This window comes from Grammomys surdaster, unplaced genomic scaffold (assembly GCF_004785775.1).
Source record: "Grammomys surdaster isolate TR1022 unplaced genomic scaffold, NIH_TR_1.0 125430, whole genome shotgun sequence".
Lineage (NCBI taxonomy): Eukaryota > Metazoa > Chordata > Mammalia > Rodentia > Muridae > Grammomys > Grammomys surdaster.
Window position 1 is genome coordinate 1,006,553 of NW_021620297.1, and position 19,165 is coordinate 1,025,717.

Consider the following 19,165-nt stretch of genomic DNA (forward strand, 5'->3'; position numbering starts at 1 on the left):
TTTTGGTTTTTCGAGACAGGGTTTCTCTGTGTAGCCCTGGCTGTCCTGGAACTCACTCTGTAGACCAGGCTGGCCTCGAACTCAGAAATTCACCTGCCTCTGCCTCCCAAGTGCTGGGATTAAAGGCGTACACCACCACTGCCCGGCATCAGCCAGCTCTTACAGTCTTCCTCAGCATACCCAGGGCCATGGTGGGGATGATACAGATGTCTTGTTTAGAGATGAACACTCTGAACACTCTGCTGAGACTCCGGGACCTACTTTTCCAGCTTCGTGCTTGATTTTACTGCAACTACATCGAAGCTGCTTCTTTTAAAGACTTGCTTCCAGAACTTTTCCAGAACAGCTAGCCTGCCTGTGCAGCCTTTCCAACTGTCACAGTCACAATGTTAGCTAAGCAATGAACTTTCTCAGCACATAGTGACTGCAAGGCAAATGATGCCTGCTAGCCCTCCTTTGACTAAGCCAGTTTTCCTATTTCCCTTTGGGACCCAAAATGGGATTTCTTTGCTCCAATTCAGCTGGAAGCAGACAAAAGAAGATCATCTTCCCAGTTCCTTATGTTGGGGTGGATGATTCTGGTTACTTTAGAAATTATACATATGTTGTCATTTAAAGGATACTTTACAAATGTAGCTTTGGACAGGGAGGGAACTAGAGAGCTTAAACTCAGAGATTTCTACCTTTCCTGTCCTCTTCTCTATCCTTCCTTCTTAGGTAAAAGGGAGGGAGGAAAGAAAGGGAGGTTATAGTAATATCATAGAAATAGACAAATAGGGACAGGTTAGCAAATTTACTCTTTTTTTTTTTGGTTTTTTCGAGACAGGGTTTCTCTGTGTAGCCCTGGCTGTCCTGGAACTCACTCTGTAGACCAGGCTGGCCTCGAACTCAGAAATCCGCCTATCTCTGCCTCCTAAGTGCTGGGATTAAAGGCGTGTGCCACCACTGCCCGGCTGCAAATTTACTCTTAAGTGAAACATTACATAGGTATACCTTACATTGGTAGAAGTCTCTATAATTGATGCAAACTTGAAGTTATAATCTCTTACATTGGTACAGAATTTATTTTGTACAAATTTAAGGTTTTCACTGGTATAGGTTTTTTTATTGATATAAAAGTGGGATTAATATTGTTACTCTCATATAGGCATTGTGCCTATATAACTCATTTAGAAATACAAGGCTTAGACCCAGTACTTTTTTAACTTTTTAAAAACTGATTGGAGATAGTTAGCCTGTGAGTTAACGGCCTATAGCAAATTCATGGCTCTGAGTTTAGTGTTAGGGTGTTTTCTATATTTTATTTAGAAATAGCTGAGAGGAGTTAACAGACAACAGTCCAGATTGCCTTACATGGATAGTTGGTTTTCAAAAACATCAGAAGTCCACAGAATCGACGTTACAAACATTTCTGTATTAATGTTCATTTTGATTAGAGACCTGTCTGCTCCTGACAGCTTCCCTGTCAGAATTCCCTTGGATTCTAAGAAGAAATAGAGCATCTTTGGAGTTACTCCAGTTGTGGTGAGACAGCCACTAGGCAAGAGTTGCCTCTTTTCATCTACAGACAAAATACTGTCCAGAAAAAAGACACACTTGCAGAGTAGTCAACTGGTTATATCTGCCAAGACAGAGTAATCAGCCCTTAAAAATTCTCCATCACTAGGTCTGTCAGATGATCCTGGGCCAGAAGGCTGAAGATCGGATGCTCCAACGTTTTGAAGTTAGGGACTGCCCAGGTGTTCAGCGGTCTATATAAATTGGCTAAGTTTTAGAAGACATGCTTTATGCTTCCCATATCTTCAGTTAATTCAGTCATTCTGGATTTCTGCTGGGGTTGAAGACTTATAGCCTCACAGCCAGCCCAGGCTATTTACTTTTAGAGGATGGTTTTCAGATGGCATTCATTCTAGAGATAGGACATAAGCCAGGTTCAGAACTAAGTCTTTTAGTTAAGAGAGATGGCAGAGGTTCTATTTAGTTAACAAAAATGATGGACTGGGTAGTAGGTCTATCTTGCACTTTAACAATTACAACATGGTAATATAGTTTGTGTTCAATTTATATCTGAGAGAAAAGAGTCTTTTAATTGAACAGGAAGGGGGAAGTGTTGTGGATAGCCTCGGCCTTGTATTTTGATGCTAGTTCCTCTTTCCTGGGAGGGCCTGCCGAGGAGGAGTGAGTCTGTACACAGGTGACTTCTTGTGAACCTTCTGTCTAATTAAATTTGTAAAATAAAGGCTAGAGCCAGTGATTGGGCAGTAGAGAGGGAGGTGGAGAAAAAGGCTTGGGGGAGAGGAAGAGGAAATCGACAGAGGAGGAAGGTGAAGGAGGAGGAAGTAGACTGAGGAGCAGGAGGTGTAAGGACAATGGAGGGGGAAGCACGTGGCCTGGAAAAACCGCAAGTTATGAGGGTTCTAATAGCTGGGGAATAGAGTAGTGTAGTGGTAATCTGCCCAATCTAGGCATGCAGCTTATATCCATAATTATTGAGTTGTGTTTTCCTTGACTTATTTGGGTCGGAGATTTACCGCAACAAATTTACTTACTGTCAGCACTTGAGCCAGTGATGAGTCTCTGAATTAACTTTCACTACTGCAAATGGATGCCTCTCTGTCCAAGGCTGAGAGAAGCACTAACTATTTTATGGATAGAAACACAAGTATTTAGAAGACAGGTTTTTTTGTTTTTGTTTTGTTTTGTTTTGTTTTTCGAGACAGGGTTTCTCTGTGTAGCCCTGGCTATCCTGGAACTCACTCTGTAGACCAGGCTGGCCTCGAACTCAGAAATCCGCCTGCCTCTGCCTCCCAAGTGCTGGGATTAAAGGCGTGCGCCACCACCGCCCAGCGAGCTTTTAATTTTTTATAGATTACATTTTGGTTAGCTATTCCTCATACCCCATCTTTCCCCGTCCCTGCTTCATCCCCACTTAATACTTTTCATACCTCATATCCCCTCTCTCGTATCACACATGTCTTCCTACACCCCCTAGGTGCTCTCCTTCGTCATGGTTCCTTTCTTGCCTCCTGGCCTCTGCTCTCATTCCATTTTGAGCACAGAAACTGGAAAATTCAGATCAAAGGTCCACAAAAGCGAGAAAGCATGTGGCATCTGTCTTTCTGTGCTCAGGTTATCGCGCCCAGTGGGATATTTTCCAATTCCGTCAGTTTGTGTTTACAAAGTACAGTAATTTTACAATATATGATCACTGGTTTTATGTCAATCTGACACAAGCTATCGTGATCTGAGAGGAGGGAACCTCCATGGAAAAATTGCCTCCGTAAGTCAAGCTTATAGGGCACTATTTTGATTAGTGTTTTATGGGGGAGGGCCCAGCCCATGGTGGGCAGTGCGGTCCCTGGGCTGGTGGTCCTGAGTCCTATTAGAATGCAGGCTGAGCAAGCCATTAGGAGCAAGCCAGTAAGTAGCACTCCTCCTTGGTCTCTGCATCAGCTCCTGCCTCCAGGTTCCTGCCCTGCTTGAGTTCCTGCCTTAACTGCTTTGGATGATGAGCTGGTATATGAAAGTGGAAACAAACTTTCCTCCCCAAGTTGCTTTTGGCCACAGACTCTGATCTCAGCAGTAAGAACCTACAACTAAGGGAGGATACATGTAGCTTTCATGTTCTTATAGAATTTGAATACTTTTAATGTTTTTTTTCTGCTATAATTCCTTAGCATATAAATATCAAGTTGGAATATGTTGGTATCAGGCTCCAAACCCAGTGAGTGACATCACATCTAGGCGACCCCTCCATATCATTGCCAAGGTAACCACCATACATTCCCAGAATTAACCATGCTACCACTCACCCTTACCTGGGAGAGGCTACAGTACCACCCATATAAAACAGGCAGAACCCCCTGACCTCGCTCTCTTCTTTCTCTTCTTCTTCTTCTCTCTCTTCTTCTGTCTACTCCCCCCCAACCCCCCCCCTCAATCTTTGCCCTATCTCCTGAATAAACCCCATTTGGAACCGTGTGGTCTGGTGTGGTCTGTATCATCGGTGCATTCCCAATGATGTGTTTATAAAAAGATAGAGATAAACAGTATGTTCTGTGGGCGTGTGGAGAGGTATGGGGGAAGGGGGTGTCTCAGTGGGCCCATGCAGAGGAAGTATAACCATTCAATTCCCTGTCCCCCAAATTGTTGTGTGAATATCATGATTTAAAACACAGTCAAACATTTAACATAATAAACATTATTCTTCCTCCTGAGGGACCAGTCACACACTGGTATAGTATAAAATACAGTTTATTCAGGGCATGGGGAGGGAGCTAGGAGGGTAGTAGAGGCAGAGAGAGAGAGAGAGAGAGAGAGAGAGAGAGAGAGAGAGAGAGAGAAGAGAGAAGTAGAAGTAGTTTGTGTTTTAAATCATGATATTCCCACAAGAATTTGGGGGACAAGGAGTTGAATGGTTATGCTTAATGTGAGTTTTTTGTGTATCAACTTGATAACTGATGGAATGTCCTAGAAGAGTCCACTGGGGGTGGTTGTAGGCTGAGAACATTGGGTAAGCACGAGCCTGGACGGGAGCTGGCAAGCAGTGTTCCTCCATTGCCTCTACGTCTTGCCTGAGTTCCTGACTTTCCTCAATAATTGATGGTAATTAAGTGGTAACGGAATAAGTCCTTAGCTCTCCTGAGTTGCTTTGGCCATAGTATTGGACATAGCAACAGAATGAAACTAGAATGTAGGATGAGATCTTCATTCCCCTCGGTGCCGTTGCTACACCTTTCTCTCTGTGACTCTCTCTGCCCTCGGGGATGTCAGCCATATTAGTCTGCAAGATGGGGTGTGGATCAGAAGCCCCGTGAGTACATACGGTGAATGATGACACTTGTCACCAGCTGCAGGGAGACAGATCAACTTTACTTGGGGGTGATTCAAGGCTTATATAATTTTGAGGACTGGGCGTAGGACCATCCAGGATGGGCAAACGTCATTGGCTGAAGACTTAGGGTCCTAAAATGTCTCATTAGCATGGGGAAGCATTTCAGGGATCCCAGGTGCTGGCTAAACAGGTTCTTCTCAGGAGAAAGGAAGTGTAGCTTAGGCTTTGGGACCTTCCAAAGGGAGAGGTGTGGGGAGTTTTTAAACTCCCCAGACAAGGTCAGAGAAGGAGAAGCCCTGCCAAGGAAGGGAGTCCTCCATATTGCGCTGAGCCCAGAGGCTATCTGCTCAATGGACTTCAACCTTCTTTAGCAGAGTTTTCCCACACTCTCTGCCCCCTGACTAAGCCAGTAATTTTGAAAGCCACTAGGCTGTGCTTTCATTTTCTCCCACCAGAACTATCGATTTCCAAGTTACGTCTGCTCTGTTTGTGATTTTAACGGGTCTCCAGACTCCAGCCCAGTCAGAAGCTCAGTGCTGGGTTTCCCATTTTCCACCCATCACCTGCTATCTCCCCATTGTACTCCTCTAATGCAGATGTTCCAGGCGTCCATCAGAGGCCTGCTTACCCCTTCATCACACCTTACCTGCTTGTGACCACACTGCTCCCACTGCTATCAATCACACAACTTCACGCCTAGCCTTAAACTGTAAAACTGACACCTACCCCCTACCCTCAACTCTCCAATCACGCTGCCCGGCATCCTAGAAGCTGAGAAAACTGGCTGCTTCACAATAAAACTCTTGAAATAAATTTTTATATTTTCCCCTCCATCATTCCAACCTGAAACTCAGTAAGGACTCAAACCAGTGGTGTCGTCTTATTCTGACACTTCATATGATATAATGTGAACCAAACCTGGCTCTCCGAACCCTCCCATGTTCTCTGTGGTGGCTTGAATGGTCCCCGATGAGCTCAGGTATTTGAACACTCGGTTCCCAGTAGGTGGCGCTGTTTGAAGCAGAGACTTGGAGGAAGTACCTCACCAGGGCAGGTTTTGAGAGATGAGATCTTTGCCTAGCTTCCTGGTTTTTTCCTGTTTGTATTTGCCGCTGAGATGTGACCTCTCAGCTCCCCACCTCAGCCTCCTGTGGTTATGCTGCTTTTCCCATTATGGACTTCCTCTCTGGAGCCACAAACCAATATAAAGTCTTTTTTGCTATAAGTTAGTTGCCTGTGGTCAAGGAGTCTTCTCATAGAAACGAAAAGAAACGGTTCATTTTCCTAGCATCATCTCCGTTTGCGCTTTTCTTGGGAAGGGGTCCCTACACTAACCCTCACGCTGACTCCACGACAGCTCATTCTGTTTGAAGGTGACGGGACCAAGTCAGAGAGAAGCCGGGCGACTCACCAGACTTATAAACGGCAAGGTCAGAGTCCGTTTGTCTTTCTCTCCCCACCCTTCACCTCTTTTCCCGTCCAGCCCTTCACCATTTCATCCATCTACGCCTCTAATCATCCATTCTGTGGCTCTCAGTCTCCCATGGCTCTCCCACTCTGACCATTGGACTCTCCATCTGCTCACGCACGCGCGCGCGCACACACACATGCAGCCTTTCGTCTTCTAATAAAGACGCGTCATCACCCACGTCTCCCACAGTGGGGAGAAAGTTGGGGAGACAACAGGAGACACGCTCTGGGTCTACACATTTACTCAATGCTTTCAGGTTTGGCTTCATGGGCTCAGCAAGGGGGGAGGGACAGGGAAGGGACAGGGGAAGGAGACACAGAGCATCTTCCAATCACTGTAACTTCTGGGAAGGAGCAGGTCTTGATGTCTTCAGTGGTGACTGATCAGCTGGAACTGCAAGAGACAGACACTCAGCACTTGATCCTGCAGACTAAGCATCCACCCACACAACCTCTTTCCCTCGTTCCCGCCAGTCTGGCCGCCATCCTCCATGCTCACCACGGGGAGAAGTCCTGGGCTCTCCACTTCTCTATTGAAATCTTCTTCTGATATTTCCTTATATCATTAGTCCGGTCCCCATCAAAGTTTCCACAGGCCCCACACAGCACGGCTACATGGTCACCACCAACCATCACATCCAGATGCCCGTCTTTTCCAAACCACACCTGGACCCCAGCCTTCTGGTGGATAAGCATGGAGCCGTCGGGCATCTTCCTCACAGACACAGATGTTAACACAGTAGCTGGGAGATCCACACGGAGACCGTTCACCTGGGGGAGGGGGAGGGGAAGTGAGGGAGTGAGACCTGAGTGACAGAAGAGCTGAGGGGTCGCCGAGGCTGGAGTCCTCAGGCACAATGACCGTTTAAACAAAGGGGCGAGCGCTGGAAGAGAGGAGGGTTACGTGGAGGGATGGACAGGTGGGGAGACAGCTGGGGGGTTGTCTACACACAGCTCACTGTTCTGCTTATGCCCATCGCAATACGACTCTCAGATTAACTTACTAATATTTCTTTGTTGTTGTTAGAAGATGGAAGGATGGCTCCTCATGATTTCCCGAAGTTAAGGGGAAAAGCGCAGACCAGACAGATACGTGAGTGAGTCTGGGGCTGCTCTTCAGGTTCTGCCTTTTAGGATGTAATAACAACTTAGAACGTTCTGTTTGACTTCTGTTTTCCATTTGGACCGTATCTTCAGAGCCTCTCGTTGTAATAATTCTTGGCTATCAGTACAACTATATACTGAGTTCTTGGTGGGGATCATGGAGCCTGGAAATTGACTTGAGGAATCTTCATGTGATGCCAGCTTGGCTAATCATGGCGTACCACCCCCAAGACTAGAAGTATACAGGTAGCCCAAGCTGGCTTAGTGAGATGCAGGCCTGGAACTTTTGTTAGAACAATTTCTGCTGAGGTGGTCAGGGTGGGACAGGTGGTATTCTCATTAAAAAAAAAAAAAACTGTCTAAGAATGAAGATGAAAACCAGGCATGAGGACTCTCCCCTTTAATCCCAGCACTTAGGAAGTAGGGACCAGTGGAGTCTTGATCAAAATCAACAGCAAAGCTAGCCTGTGACTTGAATGTAAGAACTCAGGCCAAGGAGAGGGACCCAGGCTGACATGGAGAGACAGGTACAAATCCAGAGAAAAGTGCAGAGACCCGGATGGAGGAAACAGACTTCAAGGTCACCAGGTAGCCAGGATGTAGGACACTGTGACAGGAAGAAGGAAAGCCAGGGAAGACGGCCCTGCCCTCTGTGCCTAAGCTTACCCACGTGCCCTTGCTTGGGATCACAGTCACTATGCCATTCTGGAAGAAGATGTGGACCTTGCTCACAATCTTGTCATTGTCATGGCAAGGCTGGACATCAGCAAGCACACGGTACCAGGGCACATTCTTCAGGAGTCCCGGGCATCGAGAAGAAAGCTCATAGACACCAGGAGACCTGATTTTATTGAGAGCTCCGTCGAAGGTAATGAGGTTGCCACCCACTGAGAAGGTACAGAGACCTTTGGCTGGCCAACAACCCCGGACTCCTGCTTGGATCTCACAGACGCGGCCAGATGGACAGCCAGTTTCAAGGCACATCAGACCGTTGTTTGGGGCGCAGAAACAGCTCTCGCTGCAGTCTGAGGACATCAGTGAGGAGTTCACCTGTGCACAGAAAGGGATGGATGGTGTGCATTCACACAGAGGGCAACTGCAGAGTTCCCAGTGAGAAATGGCTAGTATGTCCTCTACCCAGCAATCTCAATGGCCCTCAGCCTGTGATTTGTAAATAAAACAGCAGAGGCCAGGCTGTGTGGAGTTCATGCCTTGACTCAAGAGCCTTGACAGCCCACCCGGTCAGCACTCTGTCACCACTGCCCAGTTACAGTGAGTACAAGCCTGGGTTACCATACTGAAGCATGAGTCACCATGTGGTACAGACAATGACCCCAGCTCAGGCCACTTGCCTTGGCTTGAATATGACTTGTTCCCTTAAACCATGTAGGACTTCAGTCCCCAAGGTTTTGTATTAATGGTCTGAAGAGGGTGGGGACTTTATTCATCTGTGGGGTTTACAAGGAGGAACTCTGGTTATGCTGGAAAAGTATGAATAATCCTAGAAGCTCTTGCAAAACTAGCCTTAGCCTATGGTATGTGATCTTTATAGAAGCAAGGTAATCTAGGAAAAATGATTATTTGTGAGTCACAAAACCACCTTTATCCATAAAACAGTTCTCCTCAGATATTATCTTACAGCGATAAAAGCTTAGTGGTCCACAGTAGCATCCATCAGCTGTCCCATTAGGTGACAGATAAACTCTGAGGACTCCCACCCCAAACTGCAGTCACAAGATTAGAAACACAGTCATTGTTTTAATCTCTTATATTTTGTAGTGGTTTACTAACATTAGTTAGATGAAGATATTTATTACTGCAATACATAAAAAACTTACTGGAGGAGGTGAGGTGGGTGCTGGGGACATTTCAGAGTCCCAGTGCCTGTGGCCTGGAACGAATGGCCCTGGAAATGCCTTTCCCTGAACTGAGTGTCTCTTTCTGATGCTCTCCTCCTGTTTTCTTGCCCCTCAAGCCCCTTGCCCTGGGATCAGTCCTCGGGCCTAGGTTTTCTCCTTTTCTTCCTGGAGGGCTCAGTAGAATTTATAAACAGAAAACAGTGTCTGCTTCCTCACAGGCCCTGAGTTAGAGAGGGTAATGCTTACAGATGCTTATATTGAAACAACCCGTGGAACCTGGGTGAAGTCAACTGATAATGGTGTTGAGTAACTATGAGTTTTCTGAACTATGAGTTTTCTGATTTTGAGCGTTATCTGCCATCACGTGATCAAATTCCTTACTGTCTTGGAACCCAGACTTAATGGCTTAGGGATAAAGGAGCCACTGTGTTTGCAAGAAAGTCTCAAATGGCCGGGCGGTGGTGACGCACGCCTTTAATCCCAGCACTTGGGAGGCAGAGACAGGCGGATTTCTGAGTTTGAGGCCAGCCTGGTCTACAGAGTGAGTTCCAGGACAGCCAGGGCTACACAGAGAAACCCTGTCTCGAAAAAAAAAAAAAAAACCCAAACAAACAAAAAAGAAAGTCTCAAATGGTTTATAGGAAATACATAACAGGTACATAATGCCCAAACAGGAGGTGGTAAAATGGGCGTGGCTTCAGTGGAAGAGCCTCAGGAAAGAGAATTCCTCCACACACGTTTACAGTTGTCCTAAAGTTAGATTACTTAAAAGAATATAAGTTTGGAAAAAAAAACCCATAAAACTTTGAAAACTTTAGAAGAAAAAAAAAAAACCCCAAACCATTAGTGTAGATATCACAAAACAATTATCCCTTGATCCAGAAGCCCCTGAAGGTACTGGGCTGGAGGATGCTGAATCCATTCTATACAGTGGTATAGTTTTTGCATCTAACCCACCACATCCTACTGTACACCATAAACCAGGCCTAATACCATGCAAATGCTACAGAGATACTTCGACAGTGTGGTGCTGACTAGGAGGTGAGGACAATAAAACAATTCTGTACATGATCAGGACAACTGTCATTTCCTATAATACTCTGCGTGTAGGGTGGAATCCACTGATGTGGACTAAGGGTCCGTGGGTTGAGTGTCCTACTGGTATCCCAAGGACTCCCATGTTTCTATCTCTCTGTGGACTTTCCTCTAGGTGTCTGCTTCCCAAATCTAAAAGGGCTTAACAGTGCCGAGGTCAGGTATGAGGTGGGAAGGTACAGAAAGAGGCAGGGACAGGAGGGAAGGTGTTGGAATGGAACGAGGCACACAAGGATAGGTCAGAGTAGGAGGTAGGTGTGGAAGTCCAGAGGAGGCTGCAGACCTAAGCTAAGAGATTCCAGATGGCTTCCAGAAGCAATTGAGACCGGAAGGAAAGTGCAGTGCACAAGTTAGCACTTCTGGCTAGTGACCCGTTTCTCTGTTTCACAACTTTTGTGTGCAGCCTGTTTCAGATTGTTGCAATCACAAGATAAATTAATATGTCAAACAGACTTATGCATACAAAACTTTCAAAAAGCACCAGCAAAGGATATTAACCATAAAATCCCAAATCACACTGTTGAATGATTGGTAACTGAGCCACCCGCTGTACTACTATGAATTCAAGTCTTTTCCTTGAATGGGATGCACAGGAGGACGAGGCAGACCCTCGCTGGGTACCAACTGTCCTGAGCACCAGGTGCCTGTGGAGCCAGGATGCTGACTCAGCCCCTCTGCAGGTGAAGGAGTTCAGAGAGGGAAGGGTAGTGGAGGAATGGCCACACAGCGAAACAGCAATCCCCACTTCCTGTGAGCAGGCATGCCACCTTAAATGGAGACATGTGTTTACAGTGTGACCAGTGCTGTTCAGATGGAGAATTTATCCTCTTTATCTAGGTGGGAAATCCCATGAACATTCATAGAAGAACTCCAGGGAGATGTTACGTCCCACAGAGAAGTGATGGCAGAGATTGGAGTGGTGTGACCAAGCCAAGGACTGACCAAGGCCACCAGGGGGTGGGAGAGGCAAGGACTAGATTATCCTCTTGAGACAATCCAGTGTCCCCTTCCATCACTTTGATGTCAGTGCAGTGAGTCTGACCTTTGACTCCTGGCCTTCAGAACTGTGGGGAACTAAGCTCTTATGTCTGACCTGCTGAGCCTGGGGTGACTCACTATAGCAGCCACAGCTGGGAGCAGGTGGTGGCCCTCTGTGTCCCAATCCTTGAACAGAAACCCAGAGCACAGCAGCCCTGGATGTCCCTCTGGTTCCTCCACCCACACTGACTAGAGACTCGCGGTTCCTCCACTCACCGGCATATATTTGCCATTGTAAGAGCAGCCGCAGTCCTGGGCAGGAATGCACACACCCTGGGAGAGCAGGAAGTGGTCATCGCACTCACACCCTTCAAAGCACTGGGTGATGCAGCTAGTGAGGCCAGAGAGAGCAGCACAGGAGCCCTGGCAGGAGTGTGTGCAGACAGAGTAGTGGCTGTGGGCGGGACACTGGAGAGCTGTGGAGGGAGACAAGGCAAGGTGAATGTGGCAGGCAGTCTCCAACCCTGTCTTACAAAGATCCCAGTCAGGTGTACAGACAGCTTCAGCTGCCATACTGCACTGGGAGAGAAGAGGTAGAGGGGATCGGGGAGATGAGAAATGCCAAGACAGAGTGTCAGGCCGGGGAAACAGAAAGGCTAGGGTAGATGGGAAAGCACGGGAGAAGGCTGGGCTTGGCCTTGGAGGACCAGCCGGAAGACAGGGGTCGGATGAATAGGTACAGGAAGATAGCGTAGGGAAGCTCATGAGGAGGCTGAGCTGGGATGGAGTGGGCAAGCAGGCTGTCAGCAGGATGGGCTGGGGAAGTGAGGCAGAAGGAACTGCTGACCCGGGGGAGGCTCTGACAGGGTTCTCTTGGGACAGGGGGAAGCAGAGTATCTAGGTGAGCTGGGAGGTGAGCGCAAAGGGTTGGGATAGCACAAGAACGGGTTTGAGAATGGGGCAAGAGAAAGACAAGGAAAGGCACAGGAAGATAGCATAGCTAAGGCTCTTGCTAAGTGTTGCAGGCTGGTGTGGCTACTATCAGAGAGTCACTGGGGCAGGAAAGGAGAATCAGGTTTGGGGTGAAGTTTGATTTCAGTTGGAAATACAGCAGGCGCAGAACCTTTAAGGGCCACCAGGGTATGCCCAGAGAGCACAGGGTACATGAGCCTACTGTCTGAGCTAGTGAGGGCGTCCACAGTTAAACCGGAACTCTTTCAGTGCCGTTGGGTAGATGATGGGACCCTGGGTCTAGTTTTTAATGGGAAACTAAAGGAGAAAAGGCTCTTCACCGAAGCTCTAAGGACCATTGCTTTGGCATGGGGCATCTGCGGGGTCTTGTTGCTACCCCATAATTTGGAAATAGGTGTGTGACTCTGGATTGGTGGTGGTAGTGGAGCCTATTGCCTGTGGCCTTGCACTGAAGATGTGAGAAAACAGAGTCTGTGGGAAGATCCAGTGAGCCCGGACTCAGAACTCCTGTGGGCTCTCAATCTACCCAATTCCATTTCAGGTCACTACGGAAAGAGCCGGGAACAGCCTGAGAAAAGGTGAGTGTTAGGGCTGGGGAACTCTTGACTGGAGTCTGAGAACCCGGAGCCAAAAGGAAAGGAGGAAAGCCATAGAGGATGCCAGGGCAGGGCTGGGAGAAGCTCTGTTACAGGCAGGGACTTCTCTTGAGCAGTGGATAGGGAAGGAGGGCCAGGGGTCACACAAGGGGCCGGAGACACTCACGGCAGAAGCTGTCTGTCCTCCAGGGCTTCACTGCTGCGCCAGCTGCCTGACAGACTGCAGTATAGGCTGCTAGGATTCGGCAGAGATAGTCTTTGTCTCCATTATGAGTACACAGGTCAAAATTGCATTGGAGGAAGAAGCGGTGTGAGAACCTCAGAACCTTGTGGCAAGCTGCAAAGGGGCCCGTGGGGTCCTGGATCTGCTCACAGAATCCATCTGTCTCGTTTGCTTTTCTGTTTTCCGGCAAGCACACCGGGCAGCCTTGGGACCCACAGCCTTCACCACAGCCCAAGGAGGAGCCGGGAGCTCGCCATGCAGTTCCAAAGGCCTCCACATTGGGGGCCACTGCTCCACTGGGCAGCACAAAGTCGTCGCTGGAGTTCCCGTTGAAGTTTCCGCAGAGGCCACAAACACGGCCACGGAAGGAACTCGGGATGGACATGAGGATATAGTCATCACCGTCAAAAAGAAGTTTCAGCCCACTTTTTGTCTGTAGAAATATGTTTCGGCTTTCCACAGTTATAAATACAGATCCTACAACCACGGGTAGTGCCACAACCTCACTGTCCACGGTCACCTGGATGCAAAGGTCGATTAAGTCGGAGGTCAGAGAACATCAGTTTAAGGAAGACCCTTACAGTTCTGGCAAAAACATTGTCTCTCCGAGACCCTCATGGCAGATCTAAGTGCTTGTCAGTTGGACTGACGTGAGGTCATTTTAATCTTCCAGGGCAGGGATAGGGCCCTGTCTTCAGTAGGTTTCAGGGTGGTACCTTTGCCTTCTAAACCACCAGGTTCTGGATACTTCCTTACCCGACTGGTGTTTTTTTAGTGCCCTCTGGACTTTCAAGTTGGTCAGCATCCCCTAAGTCCTTCCAAAGTAGGGGCATGACTTCAGATGACCCTGTATTGGGGCTGCATCCCTGGAGAACCACGGACAGGGTTGTGTCCACTCACCTGTGGTCCTTTCGCTAGTACCATGACCTGGCCTGCCACAGTAACCACCAACCGCTGGGGATCTCCGGCCAAGTCCTTCTCAAGCACAATGGAGAACTCCTCCTCCCCACGTTTCAGGAAACAAACTTGTGCCAAGATGTAGGAGCAGGAGCCATAGAGGGTATATTCCAAGCCATCAGGTGTGACGTAGTGGGTCCCATGAAGGACCAGCATTAATTTAGAGCTTTTGGGATGGCAGGAACGGATGCCGTCCTCGATCCTGCACTCCTCATGGATCCTACAGGTCTTAATCCGGCAGGTGACCTGGCCATCGGGCCCGCACTTACAGAGCCGCTCACACTCAGGGCCCGGGTAGAAGGTGGCACCTAGCACATAGTAGCGCCCATGGTAGAGGCAACCACACTGGCCCACGGGCACACAGGTGTCACCACTGAGCACGAAGCCAGGATCACAGACACAGCCCTCACGGCAGATGGTTTCACAGCCCTCCGGGGCTGAGAGGCTTGGGCAACTCACAGGGCAGGAGTCACCACAGAGCTGGTAGTGGCTGTGGGCAGGGCACTGGACGGCTGTGGAGAGAGAACAAGGAAGAGTCAGGTAGAGGTGACAGTGGGATCAGGAGGACCTGGGTGTGAGAGTCTGACTGAGGCCTGCCACCTCTGGCTTGGTATGAGGCTGGGCCTAGAACTTATGACAGGGACACTGATGTGGGATCTCAGGTGTGGGGCATGACCTGGTCTCCCTGAGAAGGGTGTATCACCCTGACAAGTACTTCTAAAGCAAGCGACTGTCTGGGAATATGACCACACACATATGAACAGAATGGTCTAGAACCGACCAAGGCTTTACTGGTGTGAGTGTGACTAGAGACCCATGTGTGTGGGAGGCCAGTCAGCCTGACTGAGGACAGTGCCGGCATGACTGGAGCACCCATGGGCCTCTCTGTTGTGCTCAGTTTCAGGGTGCCACTGTAGCAGTGTGTACATGATTGAGTGACACTGACAGATTGGACCTGACCCAGCAGATCTGCCTGAAGGAGTTGTCCCACACCTTCTGACTCAGTCTGCTTTGACCTGCTGGGGACAGGTCCTGATTCCAACTGAGCATGTCTGATGTCTGACCTGTAAGTGGCAGGCAATGTAGGGTCTCTCCAGACACTAGTGGGCTATCTGACCACTTCTATTCCAGTGTGGGAGATGGTCCAGGGGCTTGGGACTTGGCCTCTGACAGGGGTTCCTTGCTGAGTAACTGTCACTGGGTCATATCCAAGCCCATTAGAAAAATGAACCTCCAGAGTGATCTGCACCCAGGGTTTCTGACTTTGGATGTGCCCTGGGTCCTTCCTTACCCCACTGGTGTTCTTGGGTATTAGTGCCAGGGTGTGTTTCTGTCAGGAGGTGGAGGGGTGGGCCTGTCTGTGTGGAGCTACATGGGTCAGTACTCACGACAGAAGTCTGGCTTCCTCCACTCTCCAAGTTGAGCCCTGGCATCCTGACAAGCTACCACATAGGTGGCTAGAGCAGGGCAGAGGCCTCCTGGATGTCCCTGAACCTGACAGGTGTCCAGCAAGCAAGCCTCGAAGTACTGCATGGGTAACACAAGGCTGTGGCACGGTGCTAGTGGGCCTTTGGGGTCTATGATAATGCCGCAGGCATTGGGGCCACCAAAACGTTTCTGTTGCTCCGGTGTGCATGGTTTTGGGCAAGACCTAAGCAGGCACTTGTCACAGCCTGGAGCTCCGCCCACTTTCCAGCCCTCAGGGTTCCCGCCCACTGCGGTCAGGTCATCGCTGGGATTCTTGTTGTAGTTCCCGCACAGGCCACAGAGGGTGCCCTCATAGGCTGCGGGCACGTGCAAGCGCACGAAACTGTCTCCGTCAAAAACCAAAGAGAGCCCCCAGGTGGTGTGTACCACCAAGCCCGTGCCACTTAGGTGAACAAATAGCAGTGACCGCAGCTGGAAAGGCAGCGTTACCATCTCTCCGTCGACCTGTGGATGTGAGAAAGGGGAACCAGTTGAGACCTGTCTATTTGTGTTTCAATCTTTTTTATTCCCCTTCCCTTCTCCCTCTTGCCCTGGTCCCTCTCCCTCAACCCTCACATACCACCCCCTCCTCCCCAGGTCACTCTGGACCCTCTCCCTCCGCCCATGCTCCCTCCTCTGGCCTAAAGTCCACTGTAGCCGTCTTCAGACACCCATATGAGGGGATCAGATCTCATTACGGATGGTTGTGAGCCACCATGTGGTTGCTGGGATTTGAACTCATGATTGTTGGTCATAATAACAGTAAAGAGACTTGTACATTGGTTCTTTATGCTACCCTGAAGCAGGTACTTTTGACAATCCACCCTACAGAGGAAGACTGGAAGGCTGAGCCTGGGGAAGCCACTACTTCCAGCCTTCCTGGTCCTACAGACTGGAAGCTGAACCAGCCTCTTGCTCCCGCCAAGCTGGGGAAGATGCTCTCTGTACATCAGAGGCTGGAATGGCTTCTGCGTGGCCTACTGTTCACTCACCTGTAGCTGCCTGGGCCAGTGGGCACTGATGGTCAAGCTGATGCCATAGATACGCAGAGTGACACTTCGGGTGTAGCTGACAGCCTGGCTGCACCTGTGCTCATTGAGCACGGTGACATTGAAGTTTTCAATCCCTTTGGGTGGTGCTTGGCAGGGTGCGCTCAGCAGGTACTCGCAGGTGCCTTGGAAGTCAAACCGGTGCCCATCTAGGGTGGTGTATCTGGGATCACCCAGTATTTGGCAATCAGCTCTGCTTGTAGGTTGGCAGCCGAGCTCCCCAGAGGGCAACAAAGCACACTTCTCACCCAGCCCACAGCGGGCAGAGTTGCAGACCAAGGAGTCACCTCCAGGTCCACAGTGACACCTCTCAGAGCAGGTGGCATCAATCCAAAATTCGGTGCCTGCTTCATGGTATGTGCCATTGACCCAGCAGCCACAGCCACCATCCAGGGGGACACATCGATCAGCACTCAAGACATAGCCCTGGTCACACTGGCATCCCTCCACACAGGGCCCGTCACATACAGCTGGAGTTGTGTGCCGTGCAGGGGGTGGGCAGCTGGCTGGGCAGGGTGGGCCACAGAGCTCATAGTGGCTGTTGTCAGGGCAGGAGATCTCTGTGGGTAGATGAAGGAGGGAGAGAAACAAAGAACAATGTTGGACTGACCTCTGGGGACAGAGTGGGAAGAGACATCAACAGAGACAGAAGGGGACAGAGAGACTTGCAGATCCAGTGTCACAGTCTGAGAGGGACACAGTGACAAAGTAGAGTTGATACAGTCAGAAGCAGACAGAGAGATGAGCTGGAGACACAGACAGACCCAGCCAGGAGACAGGGATGAATGGAAGCCAGCTGAAAGACTGCAAAGGGTGGGAGTGACGCCAGCCCAGCCCAGCCCAGCCCAGCAGAGTCAGTGTCATGCACCCAGGCCTTGTCCTGCTCTCCTTCACTCACCACAACCAGCCTGAGTCCTCCAGTCCTGGATCTTGATGCCAGCAGCTTGACAGGTATCAGCATAGGCAGCCAGTGCCTGACATAGTATGTCTTTGACTTGACCACCCAGGCAGAGGTCCAGCACACAGCCCCTGAAGAAGCTTTCAGGAGGCACATGGGAATGGCAGCTGGCAAAGGGACCCACTGTGTCGGGGGCCAGAGGTCCACAGAAGCCAGGACCCTCATAGTCCTCCACTCGGTCCTCTGGGCACGTGGGACAAGACCCCTGACATTCATTCCAGCAAAGAGGATCCCACCCTGGAACTCGCCAACTGCCACTCCAGGTAGGTATCGAGGGTGCCATTGTGCCGTTAGGGAAGGCTTGATCATTGTTGGGATTTTTGTCCATGTTTCCACAGAGCCCGCACACTGCACCATGGTAGCTGCTGGGCAGCGTGACCTCGACTCCCCAATTCCAGTCATAGGTGACCTGAAGCCCAAAGTTAGTCGACAGCACAGCCTTGGAGCCTCCGTGAACCACTGAAATCCGCCCACCAGCCAAGTAGACAGGCAAGGTAATCAACAGATGTCTATTCACCTGGGGAGAGAGGGCGTCCAACAGGGGTCATGGGAGCAGTATGTTATCTTGGTTACACCCCTTTCCTTTCCAAGGGCTTCTTCCTGGCTGATGGTCTAACCAACTAACTCAGGTTCTTGGGAACAAGACCTGGCATTTTAGATCTCTGGCTTGGTCAAGATGTCTCCCAACTCCGGCCTTCGCTGGGTGCTTGGGTCCCACTTCTCATACCTCGACTCTGCCAATGTGTTTCTTGTGGATGGTCACACTGGTGTTATAGGTAGTCACGGTGACTTTCTTCACGTTGGACACAGCAGGGTTGCTCTGGCTCTCATGCTTGGTGATGATACTGAAGGGTGTCAACCCGTTGGCATGGATGCCAGGGCAGTCAGTTCCTGCCAGCTGGTATCTGCAGGTCCCATGGAAATTAGTGTTCAGGCCATCAAAGGAATGGTAGTGATGGTTTCCCCACACCCAGCACCTGGACTCATAATTGGCTATGCAGACCCCCTTGCCGTCTTTCTCTGTGCATGTTTCCTGCGACCGACAGGTGACACCTTGGCATGGGTCTATGGAAAGAGGAGACACGTTCTTGAGCGGCTGCCCACCACAAGCACGGCTGTTCCCAGAATCTACCCCCACAATGTACCAGGCATATTGGCTCTGAATGTTGCTATGAGAGAGACCAGATCCTAGGCAACAGCCTTGACACCTAAGTCCTAGGCCCTAGGGTTGCTGTGGGAAAGAGAGATGGTTCAGCCATTAAGAGCATGTGTTATTCTTGTAGGGGACCTGGAGTTGGTTCATAGCATCCGAGTGGAGGCCTACAGTCATCTGTAACTCCAGTTCCAGGGGGGATCAAACACCTTCTTCTGGACTCTATGCTCAAGATCTCAGTCCTGGGATTTCCTGGTGAGGTTTCTGTTTTTTGGGCCCCAATGTCTCACACTTTGACTCAGTCCCCAGTCTACATCTTTTGGCCTGAGGTGCTAGTTCCGTTTGCAGGTGGTACTGTGGTCTGCCTCAGGAGTTGTATTACTGATGGTTATGTTGGAGAGATGTCGTGTCCAAGGCTCCATGTTAGTGCTACTGTACGACCCCCCCTCC

General features: G+C 49.6%; 1 protein-coding gene across 1 annotated transcript in view; it reads right to left on the reverse strand.

Moving 5' to 3' along the window:
• Window positions 1-6,529: 6,529 nt before the first annotated feature.
• Window positions 6,530-19,165, reverse strand: part of LOC114637895 (IgGFc-binding protein-like) — a 37,645-nt gene continuing 25,009 nt past the window's right edge. The window contains exons 11-20 of the mRNA XM_028786212.1: window positions 18,290-18,627; window positions 17,503-18,079; window positions 16,548-17,164; window positions 15,477-16,020; window positions 14,032-14,600; window positions 13,075-13,651; window positions 11,617-11,816; window positions 8,075-8,458; window positions 6,804-7,075; window positions 6,530-6,698 (exon numbers count right to left, since the gene is read on the reverse strand). Of these exons, the coding sequence (XP_028642045.1) occupies window positions 6,689-6,698; window positions 6,804-7,075; window positions 8,075-8,458; window positions 11,617-11,816; window positions 13,075-13,651; window positions 14,032-14,600; window positions 15,477-16,020; window positions 16,548-17,164; window positions 17,503-18,079; window positions 18,290-18,627 (4,088 nt within the window). The 3' untranslated portion in view covers window positions 6,530-6,688. The remainder of the gene's footprint in view (window positions 6,699-6,803; window positions 7,076-8,074; window positions 8,459-11,616; window positions 11,817-13,074; window positions 13,652-14,031; window positions 14,601-15,476; window positions 16,021-16,547; window positions 17,165-17,502; window positions 18,080-18,289; window positions 18,628-19,165) is intronic.